At 39.9% G+C, this 15568-nt stretch overlaps 1 protein-coding gene across 1 annotated transcript in view; it reads right to left on the reverse strand.

Moving 5' to 3' along the window:
• The window catches only part of LOC114661187 (myosin-16), a 71541-nt gene that overhangs the window by 25482 nt on the left and 30491 nt on the right, over positions 1–15568 (reverse strand). Inside the window, exons 17-29 of the mRNA XM_051933360.1 lie at positions 15344–15464; positions 14139–14275; positions 11717–11798; positions 9906–10079; positions 9201–9428; positions 8378–8482; positions 7827–7913; positions 7532–7677; positions 4259–4349; positions 2872–2928; positions 2687–2773; positions 1723–1968; positions 880–997 (exon numbers count right to left, since the gene is read on the reverse strand). Of these exons, the coding sequence (XP_051789320.1) occupies positions 880–997; positions 1723–1968; positions 2687–2773; positions 2872–2928; positions 4259–4349; positions 7532–7677; positions 7827–7913; positions 8378–8482; positions 9201–9428; positions 9906–10079; positions 11717–11798; positions 14139–14275; positions 15344–15464 (1679 nt within the window). The remainder of the gene's footprint in view (positions 1–879; positions 998–1722; positions 1969–2686; positions 2774–2871; positions 2929–4258; positions 4350–7531; positions 7678–7826; positions 7914–8377; positions 8483–9200; positions 9429–9905; positions 10080–11716; positions 11799–14138; positions 14276–15343; positions 15465–15568) is intronic.

The following is a 15568-nucleotide window of genomic DNA, read 5'->3' on the forward strand; positions in this document are numbered from 1 at the left end:
TGGATCTGGTAAAGGCCGGTAATATAGGCTTATTTCATGATTTGAATGATGAATGAATCCGAAACAAATCTCTAAAATTAACGTTTGCTATAGTGCATTTGGCAAAGTTATGACGGCGTGACAATATTATTAGGGATTTAGGTGAAGATTGCAATTTGGATAATAAATTACCATTGTTAATAAGACTAAGTGATGCACTGAACTGAATTTCCTGGGACTGGCACAGACGACTGCAGTGCCAGGGGCGTGACAGGAGCCCCAGGCCCACAGCCCAACAAAAAAAAAAAAATTGTAAGTCGGGGCCCGGCCGGGGGCCTATGCAGATGCGTAGTTCGCGTATGCCTAAGAACGTCCCTGCTGGAACAATATGCTCTGGACAGAAGAAACAAAGATAGAAATATTCATCCACCTGTAAGCAGAGTGTTGGCAATTTTAAGGTTTGGCGCTGCTTTGCCGTATCAGGGCCTTAACAATAATCTAAGAGAGTGCACTATTAGGCCACTGAAGGAACGGCTGCGAACAATGGGGCTTTGCAAACATAAGTGGATAATTGATTAAAGATCAGTCATTTCAAGCAGTAATAGACTTTTTACGCACTAGCAATGCCTTGGCTATATTTTTAAATCAATTTAATGACATCTTGATAATGAAAAGTATCAATTTAATTGAAAAACATATTTATTTCTATATATAATATCGTGCACAAATTCAGTCTTGCACTACTTGAAATGATATATTTGAGGTTGTTTCCTGCAATTGGGAAAATGGTAGCAGTCAGTAGTCAGAGTGCAGTGGGTGAACCTCACCCTGGTGTATTTCCAATTGTTATTCACAATGTGCCCAGCTTGTAAAGAAGCAGCAGCATGCAAGCAAGTTTACCTGAAAGTCTGGTTTTGAATGCATTAAGCTCAGTCTGGTTTCTCTCCATCTCAGCAATTCTTGCATTTGCTTCAGCCAAGTTGTCCTCCAGCTTACGTACATGAGCCTCAGAATTCAGCTACAAACAGCAGACCAAAATAATTAAATTTAAGGCAGCAGATTCAAGTTTCTACATTTGTCATGTAGGACATAAATGAAAAGAATCCTGTTAATAATTGAATCTGCTTTAAATCAGATTGTTTAAATGGGAAACACAATCACATAATGATGATTAATTTGCCAAGGAGGCAAATTTATAAAAACTGCAGAATGCACTTTTTTTTTTGAGGTTTCTATGCGCATTTTGTTTTAGCTTTTCATCTCTGTGCCCAGTTTTGATGCAAACAGATTTCTTAACATATTGTACAATACTTTCTTTTCTGATAAGCTATGGTTCATTTGATGGTGCTTGAATGTGACAGCACAGTACTGTTTAAAAATAACTTCACAGTCTTCTCTTCTTTTTGATTGTCTCTGACAGAAAGGATTCCTGACAGCTCTCCACCTGAGGCCCAGTGTCCATGAGTGCACACATCCTCTGTGAAAGGTGTCACTATGTAGTAAGTTGCGTTCTTTAACAAAATACTGTAGCAAAACTCCTAAAAACTGGCCAGTAATATGAAGACCTGGAGTGCTGTTTGGCATTTTTATACCCGCCATGAGAAGTAGTGAAAGTCACAAATTAGTGATGAGAGGGAGCTCACTGTGTTCAAGGAGTTGTTGTCTTAAATATTTCTTTAGGCTTCATGACACAAAGATTATGTTTGCTTAGTACTGTCAAGATGTTTTGTGTTTTTATTTTACCTTGGCTTTCTGTACAGACTCCATGCTGCTGCTTAGGTCATCCACTTCTGCTTTCATGACCTGTTTGTCTTTTTCCAGCTTGACTTTGACTCTCTGGAGGTTCTCAATATGTTCTGCCATTTCAGCCATGGAGTCAGCATGCTTCTTCCTTAGGGCTGAAGCCGTGGCCTCGGACTGTAGGGCTGCCTCTTCAAGCTCACGGCGCAATTTCAAGAGCTCTGCTTCACGCTTCCTGTTCTGCTCAATCTGGAAGAGAAAGTAAGGGAGTTTTACAAAAAAAAAAAGTTATAAAAAAGTATGAATTCATCCATTTCAAACAGTGTAGTGTAGTAGCTAAGGAAATGGAGCTGAAACCCAAAGCCGCTGGCTTGATTCTCTCTCTGTCCTACTGTGTGAGCAAGTCGCTTAAGAATTGTATATCTTTGTACTGTATTTGTAAAGTACCTTAGACTGGAGCCCACTATAGAAAAGATATACATATAGTAAATGTTTTCTGTCTATTCATCCGTATTTTAAACTTAGTTTATACATAAAAGATTAAGACCTATTGCTGACTGGGGTGTTAGTCTATGACACACTTTTGAAATCACACATTGGTACAATTTAGAATAAAAGGCCGGACCTAAGAAAATGATCCTGTCATTATTTATGACATTGGTATCTCTACCAGGGCTAATTACCACCAGCATCCATTCACAATGCCACTAATATACCATAATTATAATTATAATATTATAGTTCTGGCCTTGGTATGACAATACTTGCCATTTAGCTGTTTACTATATATAGAATAATGTTACAGCAGCATAATGAACATTTTCACACATTACAAAAACTTCATACACGACTTCTGCATGCCTTGTTATGCACAGGGTTTGATTTTGCTCTCAGAAAGACAATTATAAAGTGTAAAGTCTAGATCCAGAACAAGCCTTTACCCTCTTATGCACATACAAGTCCATACCTGAGCAACTGTGGCTCCTCCGGCTTCCTCTAGTCTGTCGCTCAAATCCTCCAAGTCACGTGAAAGTTCAGCCCTCTGCTTTTCAATCTGAGTGGAAACAAAGGGGACGGACACATGTAATTTGTGATGGTGGACGTTTGTGACAGTTCACGATTTGAGTTTGGGGAAAATAATCACTAGCCTACCTTGGCTCTTATTGCACGTTCTGCTTCAAGTTCTTCTTCCAGCTCCTCAATACGGGCCTATGATACAATACAGGAATATGAATGAAACGCTGGACACGTAAATGATGTTCTTTGCACTGGCTTATACATTGTTTTATCTGGAAAAGAAAATCTAAAAATTGGGACACTCTACTATAAAATTTGTCAGATTAACAGAAGGTTATTAAAATTTAGACAGACCTATAGATTATTATTTTTTTTATTTAACAAGATTCCTTTAACTAAGGGGACTTAAAGATCCATGTATCGTTATTATTCCTTATGGTTCTTATGAGACAAAGATAGGTAGATATGAAAAAAGCTGATAGATAGATAGATAGATAGATAGATAGATAGATAGATAGATAGATAGATAGATAGATAGATAGATAGATAGATAGATAGATAGATAGATAGATAGATAGAAACTTAAACATTAATCTCACAAATACACATATAGCAATAATTATTAAAATCTTAAGTATGCTAACAAGTTGCAAATGTACAAATAACAAGAATGATCCTTAAGTAAATTAACAAAGTGTAGGTATTCACTAAGTGCAAAGTGATTAGATTTGCCTATATTTTAACAGTTACAATTTCACAGTACATTGGTATAATTTACTGCACATAGCATCATTGTCTGTTAAGATGTCCGCTAGATTACTGTAGCACAGTATCATTCAGCACAGAGGGAACAAGACCACCTCAGCCAAGGGGTGACTCATTATAGAGCCTGATGGCTGAAGGCAGAAAAGACCTCACATGTAGCGCTCCTTGGAGTAACTCAGTTGTCTCCGTCTGTCACTGAGTGCTCCTTTGTTTGCCCAAAACCTCATACAAGGGGTGAGAGTCATTGTCTAGAATACTAAGCAGTGTCCTGAGTGCCAGCCTGTCCTACCACAGCCTCCAGCAAGTCGAGCCTGACTCCCAAGATTGAATCTGTCGTTTATGTATTCATAGAGCACTTTTTGCATTAAAAATATTGGCATTTTTCTGATTCATATAGAATATACAAAAATAACTAGAATAAAGATGCATACTGTCACATTGTGCACACATATTGTTCAAGACTGATGTGTGAATGAGGAATGGGTAGATTTTTAGACCATTAGAACGCTGTGATGAGAACAGACCATTCAGCCCAGCAAGCTCATCCAGCCTGTTCACCTTGACTGTCTGAAGTAACATCAGGTCCAGATGTGAAGGTTCCTAAAGTCCTACTCTCCACTGCACTACTTGCTAATTTATTCAATGGGCCTATGGTTCTTTTTTTTTTTAAAAAAACTTTCTAATATTTCTGCAAAATCTGACCTTAAATAATTTACAATCATGTCCACAGGTGGGTTAAATAAAGTTTCTTTCTTACCTGGTGCTCTTTGAGTTTCCTCTGTAAAGTCGAGTTAAGGGATTGCTCATCCTCCAGTTTAGTGTTGAGGTGATTCATTTCAAGGTCTCTCCTAAACATTATCAATACATTAGTTGGAATTTTGGTGGCCTCATTTTTAAAAAAAACATTACCAATTTGTCAGGGACACTGAATACAAGGCAGGAGTATTCCATATGATATTGTAGCATACCCAAGATGGGAAAGGGGACAACTGGCCTAGGTCATCAGAATAGTGACTTTGACTGTTACAACTGACCACAGTCCCCTTAGAGGTTTATTTTCTCCAGGGAAGTTGTTGACCAGGGTTGTTGTTTTCTTCTCTACTATCAACTGGACATACCTTACTTTTAATGTTGACTTTATATTGTTGAGGTTTGCTCATGTCAATCATTGACATCACTTCAGTTTTACTGTGCATATGATGATTTATAACTATAGATATATAATAATAAACTATATAGTAGAAATACATATATATATGATGTTTTATAAGTATAAATATATATAGGTTTGCGGGTTCCTCCTCGTCCACGTCAGCTTTCTCTGGTAAAAGTTAATGCTTATTCTAGGTGTAGATGAGTTGTGAAGTGTGTGAATAAGAATGCTCTGAAAAGCGCATGGTTTAATAATTTAGTTTTATCACATTATACTTGAAGGGCAGCACGGTGGTGCTGCTGCCTCGCATTAAGGAGACCTGGGTTCGCTTCCCGGGTCCTCCCTGTGTGGAGTTTGCATGTTCTCCCCGTGTCTGCGTGGGTTTCCTCCGAGTGCTCCAGTTTCCTCCCACAGTCCAAAGACATGCAGGTTAGGTGCATTGGCGATCCTAAATTGTCCCTAGTGTGTGTGCCCTGCTGTGGGCTGGCGCCCTGCCTGGGGTTTGTTCCTGCCTTGTGCCCTGTGCTGGCTGGGATTGGCTCCAGCAGACCCAGCAGTGGGTTGGACAATGACTGACTGACTGACATTATACTTGTAGATATGTGTAAGTACTCTGAACCTGTATTATGTGGAGGAAATGAGCTGACTTTAGCCATCCCTGCTTGGTGCCTCAGTATTTTTCCGAGCTTTCTTTCACAGGCACTTCAACTCATCTATACCTAGAATAAGCCATTAACTTGTACTGCCCAGGGAAAGCTGATGTTGACAAAGAGGAACACGCAAACCTCACACTGACAACAAACAGGCTGGGAATCAAAATGTCATGCCTGTGTAAATGTCAAGAGCAAACAGTTTTAGCTGCAAGACAAGTCCAACCTTCACTGTAGTACTGCAGATTGACATACAGCAGCAATAGCAAGAAATACATTTCATTGTTTATTATTTATTCATTGATAAATATAACATTGATAATCAAAGCGCTCACAAAAAGAACAAGCTGCATTGAATATGGCTTTAGAGTAGACAGCCCATACAACTCAGTGGCAGGATGTATGATGCCAGCCCATACAACTCAGTGGCAGGATGTATGGTGCCAGCCCATACAACTCAGTGGCAGGATGTATGATGCCAGCCCATACAACTCAGTGGCAGGATGTATGATGCCAGCCCATACAACTCAGTGGCAGGATGTATGATGCCAGCCCATACAACTCAGTGGCAGGATGTATGATGCCAGCCCATACAACTCAGTGGCAGGATGATGTATGATGCCAGCCCATACAACTCAGTGGCAGGATATATGATGCCAGCCCATACAACTCAGTGGCAGGATGTATGATGCCAGCCCATACAACTCAGTGGCAGGATGCATGATGCCAGCCCATACAACTCAGTGGCAGGATGTATGATGCCAGCCCATACAACTCAGTGGCAGGATGTATGGTGCCAGCCCATACAACTCAGTGGCAGGATGTATGATGCCAGCCCATACAACTCAGTGGCAGGATGTATGGTGCCAGCCCATACAACTCAGTGGCAGGATGTATGGTGCCAGCCCATACAACTCAGTGGCAGGATGTATGATGCCAGCCCATACAACTCAGTGGCAGGATGTAGATGCCAGCCCATACAACTCAGTGGCAGGATGTATGATGCCAGCCCATACAACTCAGTGGCAGGATGTATGGTGCCAGCCCATACAACTCAGTGGCAGGATGTATGATGCCAGCCCATACAACTCAGTGGCAGGATGCATGATGCCAGCCCATACAACTCAGTGGCAGGATGTAGATGCCAGCCCATACAACTCAGTGGCAGGATGTAGATGCCAGCCCATACAACTCAGTGGCAGGATGTATGATGCCAGCCCATACAACTCAGTGGCAGGATGTATGGTGCCAGCCCATACAACTCAGTGGCAGGATGTATGGTGCCAGCCCATACAACTCAGTGGCAGGATGTATGATGCCAGCCCATACAACTCAGTGGCAGGATGTAGATGCCAGCCCATACAACTCAGTGGCAGGATGTATGATGCCAGCCCATACAACTCAGTGGCAGGATGATGTATGATGCCAGCCCATACAACTCAGTGGCAGGATGTATGGTGCCAGCCCATACAACTCAGTGGCAGGATGTAGATGCCAGCCCATACAACTCAGTGGCAGGATGTATGATGCCAGCCCATACAACTCAGTGGCAGGATGATGTATGATGCCAGCCCATACAACTCAGTGGCAGGATGTATGGTGCCAGCCCATACAACTCAGTGGCAGGATGTATGATGCCAGCCCATACAACTCAGTGGCAGGATGCATGATGCCAGCCCATACAACTCAGTGGCAGGATGTATGATGCCAGCCCATACAACTCAGTGGCAGGATGTATGGTGCCAGCCCATACAACTCAGTGGCAGGATGTATGATGCCAGCCCCTACCATATACATGAAGACAGAGTTTTTTTTTAATTCAGCTAATAGTTATGTTTCAGAGTGTTAACATAGTGTTTCATTTCTTTGGTAAAGACAGTTGATTTTTCCCTTTATGGTCAAATCGTACTTCTTTCTACGTTAGATTTGGACATGAGGTGACACCTATACCAGGAACATCTTTGTTACAAATAACCATAATCTGTTGATTTTGAAATACCATCATCACAGTGTTAAATACTGTTTGAATGCTATTGATTAAAGTAGAAGTAATGGAGAACATTTTGTTTTGGGCCACAGGATAGTGTCTCACTCCTCAACCAAAAGAATGAAGTGAGCAGCTACAAATCACTAGCATATTGTACTGTGTGTTTTAAAAAACCCCTGCAGTCTAACCAAAGTTACAGATGCATGTGTAAGTATGAAGGAATGAAAGAATGTTCTTTACTTTTTGACAATCTCCTCCAGGTCAAGTTTGGCCCTTTCCATTTCATTCAGGTTTTCGATTGTCATTTTCAGGTCCCCTTCTGCTTTGCGACGTGCTTTCTCTACTTCTGCACGAATCTTCTTCTCTTGTTCCCAGTTGTCTTCAAGCTGAAGGTGAAAAGAGTAACTTGATGGCATCAAGGCTGGACTTATTAGCTCTTTCAACAGTACAGGCATGTGTATCCAGCCATGGAGAGGTAATAAGTATATTGACATATTATTATTATTATGGCGAATGTCTCGTTTTATCTCCTTACCTCATGAATGTGTGTGTTCAGCTTGCTGTTATTTTTGGTTAGGTGGTTTACTTTGTCCTCTTCAGCCTGAAGGTCATCAAGTGCTTTCTAAATGAAAAAAAAAAAAAAAACTTTTACAACAATGCAACAATATGTTTCCATCCATCCATTTTCCAACCCGCTGAATCCGAACACAGGGTCACGGGGGTCTGCTGGAGCCAATCCCAGCCAACAAAGGGCACAAGGCAGGAACCAATCCTGGGCAGGGTGCCAACCCACCACAGAACAATATGTTTGAATTAGTTAAAAAAACCTTAAGGTCATGTATTATATTATTATTTGGCTGATGCTTTTATCCAAGATAACTTACAACATTTGACATAAGATTGGTTTTATTAATTTCTGTTTTTCCACTTGGAGCTCAGGCAGGTGAAGTGACTTGCTCAGGGTCACACAGTGTCAGTAGTGGGATTTGAACACACAACCCCAGGGCTTGAGGTCCAAAATCTTAACCACTACACCACACTGCCTATATCTAATGCTGCTGTGATAAATTTCAGAAATCTTATAACCTGGTAGAGTTCATCAAGGGCCCTCTTCTCTTTCTGCAGTTTGGCAATGCTGTCATCTCTTTGACCAAGATCCCCTGTCAAAGTGCGAACCTTGTTATCTAGGGCCTGTATTAAAATAAGAAAGATTTTTTAAGACATATGGTTAAAATTACTGTGCAATTAAAAAAAATGTAGAAGAGATCAGCTGTATAATAGTTACTTCATCAAATGAACCATTAAGTAACTCTGTTTTATATAATGTTTTTCTGGTGAATAACAGCATTATGACTTATTTAACAGATTTCTACAAAATAAATTTTTATGTAGTGCCTTTCTGTATTGAATACACCCTAAATGTTTGCAGAATTTGTTTACAGAAATGTTTACAAATTTCTGCATGTGTCCAACGTCCAACTGGTGGCGTATGTGGAGTTTGAATGTTCTGACCATCTCCCGTGTCTGTGTGCTTTTTTGATTGGTAACTTAAAAATGGCCCTATATGAGCAAGTGTGGACATATTGTTTGGTGTCTTGTGCAGGTCTCATTCCTGCTTTGAAATAGAAGCAGGTTACGTGTCACGTTCAGAGTGTCCCATTGAGTCAGAGATAGGGGTGTACAGTTCAACACCTTAGCCATAACATTCAGGTGACTAGGATGAACAAACCTGCATTCACATTTTTTAAAAAGGCAACAAATATCCTAGTTTGTCTTTATTAACTGTTTCCCCTGCCAATTGAAACAGGATAAAAAGCTGAAATAGAAAACAATGAATGCATTGAATCACACACATGCCCTTTATACAGAATTGGCCATGACACTGTTAACGTCTTATGCTGTATGTTACCTGTTTCTCTTTTTCTGTTTTGGCAAGAGTGGACTCGAGTCCCTCCAGATCTCTCTTAAGATCACTAAGTTCCCCTTCCAGCCTGCGCTTGTTGGCACCCAGGCTCGAGGCAGCGCTTTCCTCTTCTTCCAGGCGCTCCTTCATCTCCTGGATCTGACTTTCCATGTCAATTTTGACCTTCACCAGCTGAGTACAACGCTCTTCAGCATCAGCAAGAGATTCTTGTTCCTGTAAATATTAAATATGAATTTGTAAGGCACAGTTTTACATCTATCACGTTTGGAGTTCACTTTTTAATAGCTGTGTAAGGGATTTTGATGCTTAGTCAATGTGTTTAAACTCATTGGCTACTTGGCTGTAATAATTACAAAACAGAACCTTATAAATCAAACAGACATTTAACCTTTACAATACCATAGTTTAGGGACTAGTACAGTATATGATGCTCTTCTTTATAACAAGCATTTCTGGTAAAATAGGCTGAAAATATACTGTACTTTCCAATTAAAGTGTAATTTCACTTTTAAAGAGACTGTGAAGTGAAAAATTTTAAAAGTCATCAGCATATAACTAAAATCTAGCCTTTTTGGGGCCATGAGTCTCCATCCCTCTTCTCTGTGCAGGTTGGACAGCCCCCCCCTGCTAGTTGTGGTACCCTAATCAGTTGCTTTGTTTACTTATATGAGGAAAAAGCAAACTACTTACAGCAACAAGCAACAGGGAAAGATCATTCTTCTCTTGTGAGAGGGTAGCCACTTTCTCTTCCAACTCCTTGAGTCTGTTGACAAGATCTTGAGTCTTCTCCATTGCGTTTCGCAACTCTTCTTCCTTTGCCTTCATTTCATCTTCCTGGCGGGCTACATTCAACAAAGGCTTCACCTACAGATTGAGAGGGATGCCGTCAGACGAAAATTGTAATGATCTGTGAAGGTGTGTTACAAAATATACAATTGCAATTGAACCCCGTCCTTCACATTTTTACTGCAATGTTGTCATGTCACTGTTGGCCAGGACTAGGGAGGCTGACCACCTTCAGAGCTCAATTCTGCCCTGGGTCTAAACAGTTAGTATGAGATGGTCAGTGCAAGATAACATTAATGGTTGATCATATTCAAATCTGAATAAGAGAGTTGCGGCCAATCATGTACAGATTTGAAGAAGAGAGTTGAATGTTTTTAGAACACAAAGATACACTTGATCAAAAAAGGAAAGTCATCCATCTATCCATTCTATTACTTATCTGGGAGGCAACAATGCCCAGATTTCCTTTTCCTCACAACCTCCTCCAATTCCTCTAGGGGATACCAAGGCATTCCCTGGCCAGCTGGTAGATGTGTCTAAGGTCTGCCCTGAGATCTCCTCCTGTTTGGACATACCCAAAGCACTACCGCAAGGAAGCATTCACGACACATCCTAATCAGATGCCTGAACCACCTCAACTGACTTCTTTTCATTGTGGAGGACTGTACTTTGAACTCCTTCTGAATGGTCTGTCTGTTACCCAGACACCCAGCAAAGGAAGCTCATTTCCACTGCTTGTATGTGTGACCTAATTGTTTCGGTCACTACTCAAAGCTTGTGGCCATAAATGAGGGGAGGAATGTAGATTGACTGGTAAATTGAGAGTGTTTCCTTTTGGCTCATCTCTCTCTTCACCACAACTGACCAGTACAATGTCCATGTAATTTCTGATGTCATTTGATCCATCTGTTGATCTCACGCTCCCCTCTTCACCCACTCGTGAACAAGACCCATATATAATTAAACACCACTTGTGACAGGACCCTAGCCCCAACCTGTAGAGAGCACTCCACCCTTTTCCATCTGAGAACAATGACCTCAGACTTGTAGGTGCTGATCCTCATCCTGACCACTTCACACTCAACACAAACTACCCCAGTGCACACCTGAGGACACCACCAAATGAACTCAACCGGACCAGATCATCTGCAAAATGTGATTCTGAGGTTACTGACATGGTACTACCCCACTCCTTGGTTACGCCTAGAAATTCTGTCCATAAAAATTATGAACATGACCGGTGGCATAGGGCAGCCCAAGTAATCGATTGATCAAAAAACAATGTTAAATACAGATCTTGCAGAGGCAGCATCAGTAACAATCAAAGATTAACAATCAGAGTATGCAGAAAATGAAGAATGAAACATTCAGCAGTGTAGGAACCTCCTCCAGCATTGGTTCTTACCAAGTGTTCCTGGAATATGTACTGGTGGACCATAACTTTGAATTGACTAAGTAATGTCAAGAAATCCATGATCAATGTTAAGTAGAGGTTTGAGGCACTTAATGAAATAAACAATAACTATCTTAAAAAAAATAAAATAAACAAAGCTAAGCGTTGGACGCAATGACAGTGCCAAGCAATCCTAAGATCCTTGCTAGATAAAAAGGCAATAGTGTGAAAACAGCCTTAGAATGACATGCAAATAATAACAATAGAATATGTGGACACTTCTGGGGATTTTCATTTTGAGGAATGTAAATAAAATATTTACCTTGTTGTAAAGTTTCCACCAGCCCCAGTAACGCAGCTGCAGGAACTTCCTCACATTACGCTGGATAGCTATCAAGCTGAGCCTGAAAGAATAAAAAATATTTAAATCCATTGAGTTAGGCAAAAAATGTGTTGATAACATGAAGAAGAGGCTGTGCAGGAGATATCCAAAAATATTAGAAGGAGTTGACATTGAACAATCAGTTTCAAAGGAAGGATCACATTTGGGATATGCACTGGCAATCGGAAGGTTGCCAGTTCGAATCCCGTAAATGCCAAAAGGGACTCTGCTCTGTTGGGCACTTCAGCAAGGCCCTTAACCTGCAATTGCTGAGCGCTTTGAGTAGTGAGAAAAGCGCTATATAATGCAATAAATATCTGAAAATGACTGCTCCTTTATATTGTTAAAAGTCACAAAACGATCCGTCCATTTTCCTCAATATGTTGCTATTGGGGAGATGGAATGTACCCTAGTAACATTAAGGGAAAGGCAGGAACTAACCCTGGAATACAGTTATGGACACTACCAGTGAAAAGTATGGATACATCCAGAAACTTTCTTATTTGGTGATAGAAATTAACCCTTTTTTTATTAAGATGCCATTAAACTAATTTTAAAACATAACCAAGACATTACTAACGTTGCTAATGGTTACTGCTTGAAATTAATGATTTTCAATTTATTATTCACATATGATTTCAAAGCCCAATTTTCACCAGCCACTCCTTCAGTGTCCTAATGATCACGTCCATTAGCTTATCCTTAATTAGTCTTTTTAAATGCAAACTGGTTATAAGAGAAACCTTGGCAATCTGTCACATGGAATAACCTTCATTCTGCAACAATACAATAAAATAGATAGATAGATAGATAGATAGATAGATAGATAGATAGATAGATAGATAGATAGATAGATAGATAGATAGATAGATAGATAGATAGATAGATAGATAGATAGATAGATAGATAAGGGGCTATATACAACTAGATAGATAGATAGATAGATAGATAGATAGATAGATAGATAGATAGATAGATAGATAGATAGATAGATAGATAGATAGATAGATAGATACTTTATTAATCCCAAGGGGAAATTCACAAAACTGACACATTTCTTGAGAAATCTGTTTGATGTTGGCAATTTCTAACCCTGAACTGAACTTTAGTATTGAGAGTACCTTGCAACCCAAATGAACAGAATGACATATTTCAGCAGTGCTAATGCAATGTCAAAGGTTTCTCTAATAACTAGTTAGCATTTAAACTGACTAATTAAGGATAATCTAAGGGAGTCAACCATTAGGGTACTGAAGGCTGCTAAAGCCATATGTGAATAATAAAGTAAAAATCAGTCATTCCAAGCAGTAATAGCCATTAGCAACACTAGAAATGTTTTAGTTGTATCTTTAAATCAAAAAAAGGCATCAATTTCTATCAAAAACATGAAGATGTCTGGGTGTTTTCTAGACTTTTGACTGGTACCATTACCAGCAGTTATTCTAACACACTCATCTTTGCCATATAAAACAACACAAACAAGCACCATAAGGTAAAGTTATAATAGAAAATTTTGAATAGCGACTTTGACGGGGGTGAGCCTGCCAAGAGGGTAGAGTAGCACCGAGGCACAGAGTGGATCCGGAGCTGAACACAGCTCCCTGTAATTAGGAAGGTACAGTGTTAATCTCTGTCCCATCATACCACTCATTACAGTATTCTATAGTTTAAGAAACTGTGCTGTGGAATAATATCCATTTATTTTTCTCCTCAAAAATGTAAAAACATGGTTATCACGTATAGAGACTAAGATCAAGTGCCAAAAATTGTTTGGCATTTACAAACCTTGCATGAGACATGCATCCAACTTAAAAAAAAGTTTCTCTATATGCTAATATTTACTAAATAAAAACTAATTACAAGCTACAAAACATTGAAAAGATGAGTATAATTTATACCAGGATGTTCCTGATATATTTGGAATGATATGGTGGATTAGGGTGCAGTGGCATAGCTAGGGGGGGACAAGGGGGAACATCTGTCCCCGGGCGCAGCATCCAGGGGGTGCCAAATTTCCCTTCCCCATTGCATTTTGGCAAACAGGAGGGGGCGCAAAATCTTCAGTTGTCCCCGGGCGCTGAAAACCCCAGCTACACCTCTGTTAGGGTTGAAATTTTGCATGTCCTGCAGCTGACAAGGCTGGTGGTTCAGTCTGCTGACTCTTATTTTGGAAACAACTCAAGTCCAATTCGCTTTAGAGAGTGCCCGCCCACTTAACTGCAACATTCAGTTGGCAAAGGTACAAGAAGATGCCAGACCATAAAGGACAAGAGTATTTGGTAATTGATCGAAGAGGCATCTGGGATAACAATTATTATAAAAGGCTTCTTGTTAACGCTGTGCAATATGCCTTGACACAGACCTCCTCTCAAGCATTTTTTTGAACTCGATCCTCATGAGAAATCCACGACACCGGGCTTGCAGCATGGTCATAATCTTTGCTAGACGTTCATCTCTCATGTCCTCTAGTTTAGCCAGCACTCCAGCACGGAAGAACACCTTAAAGTAAAGAGAATTAAAATAAAGATGGACTTAAGTGTGATATTCTGAAGCTGTATGAAAATCATTAATTGATAATCCTAGAAAATCCACACTATTAATTCAAAACCTCAAGTAATTTGGTGTTCACAAAATATGCACCTTGTAGCATAATATTTTATTTATTGAATTTGTCAAGTACCTGTCAGAGCACAAATTCCAATTCTCAGCCTTTGATTTACGGGCTAATTATCAGTAATGAAAGACACCATTAGCCCTTATCAGCATTACTGCCAACATATATACAGTTGGGAAAAGTGTTAATTTCATAATGGCAGGTCATTTCGCATGTGGCCTAAGGGCTTAGACTTTAAAGCAGGGGTGGGCAGTGTCAGTTCTGGAGGGCCGCAGTGGCTGCAGGTTTTTCTTCCAACCCCTTTTCTTAAATTATTGCTGATGAAGTATTTATTGCTCAAGTGACATTCTGAAGCTTCATTTTAGTGGTCTCGCTTGTTAAGGTTCCCACCTTTAATTGCTTATTTCCATCTTAAACAGCTGCATTCACTGTTTTAATGGCTTCTTATTAGCAATAACATGCAAATGACAAAGGGGCCAGCAGCTGTCCATCTAACTTGTTTCCATTTTCATCTGTGTGAATTCATCATGCACTTTTTAGTTTAATAAAACACTTCGGAGAAAAATGTGACAGACTGAAAATTATCCATTTTAGGCTTTAAGTCATTTGGATGATATCCTTGGGAAGGAAAAAATCTACGATGTAAAAATTTAACACTGCAGACTAACAAGCCATTAAATTACATATAATAATGAGATTGGCAAGGATTGGATTCTAATTTAGAAATTGGGTTGGAATGAAAACCTGCAGCCACTGCGGCTCTCCAGGCCCGACGTTGCCCAGCCCTACTTGAAAGGAACAAGAATTAAGGTGTGTTATGTGACTGAGACTTATGCTCTTTTATGAATGTCTTTATTAGTAGGTGCACAGTTTATATTTGAGGTGGTGCTCAACCATAAAAGTTAAAGTAGCTGGAATGGATGTTTGGATGACATATTTTAATTAACAATTACCTTAGTGTGTCCAATTCTGTATTCTGTGTCGTCCAAGCCTGTGCCACTCAATATAAGTTCTGAAGCTTTCTTGTTGTCCACAAATCCCTTTGGGATAGCATTTGGGTTCAGCACATAATATCTGTCAGAAAGATAACAAAATTTCAGGTTTTTTTTTTGGCAAATTGAACTTTTTTGAAACATTTTGCTTTAAAGCACACACACACACACACACGCACACAACTA

The sequence above is a fragment of the Erpetoichthys calabaricus genome, chromosome 11 (genome assembly GCF_900747795.2).
Source record: "Erpetoichthys calabaricus chromosome 11, fErpCal1.3, whole genome shotgun sequence".
NCBI classification, from domain to species: Eukaryota; Metazoa; Chordata; class Cladistia; order Polypteriformes; family Polypteridae; genus Erpetoichthys; species Erpetoichthys calabaricus.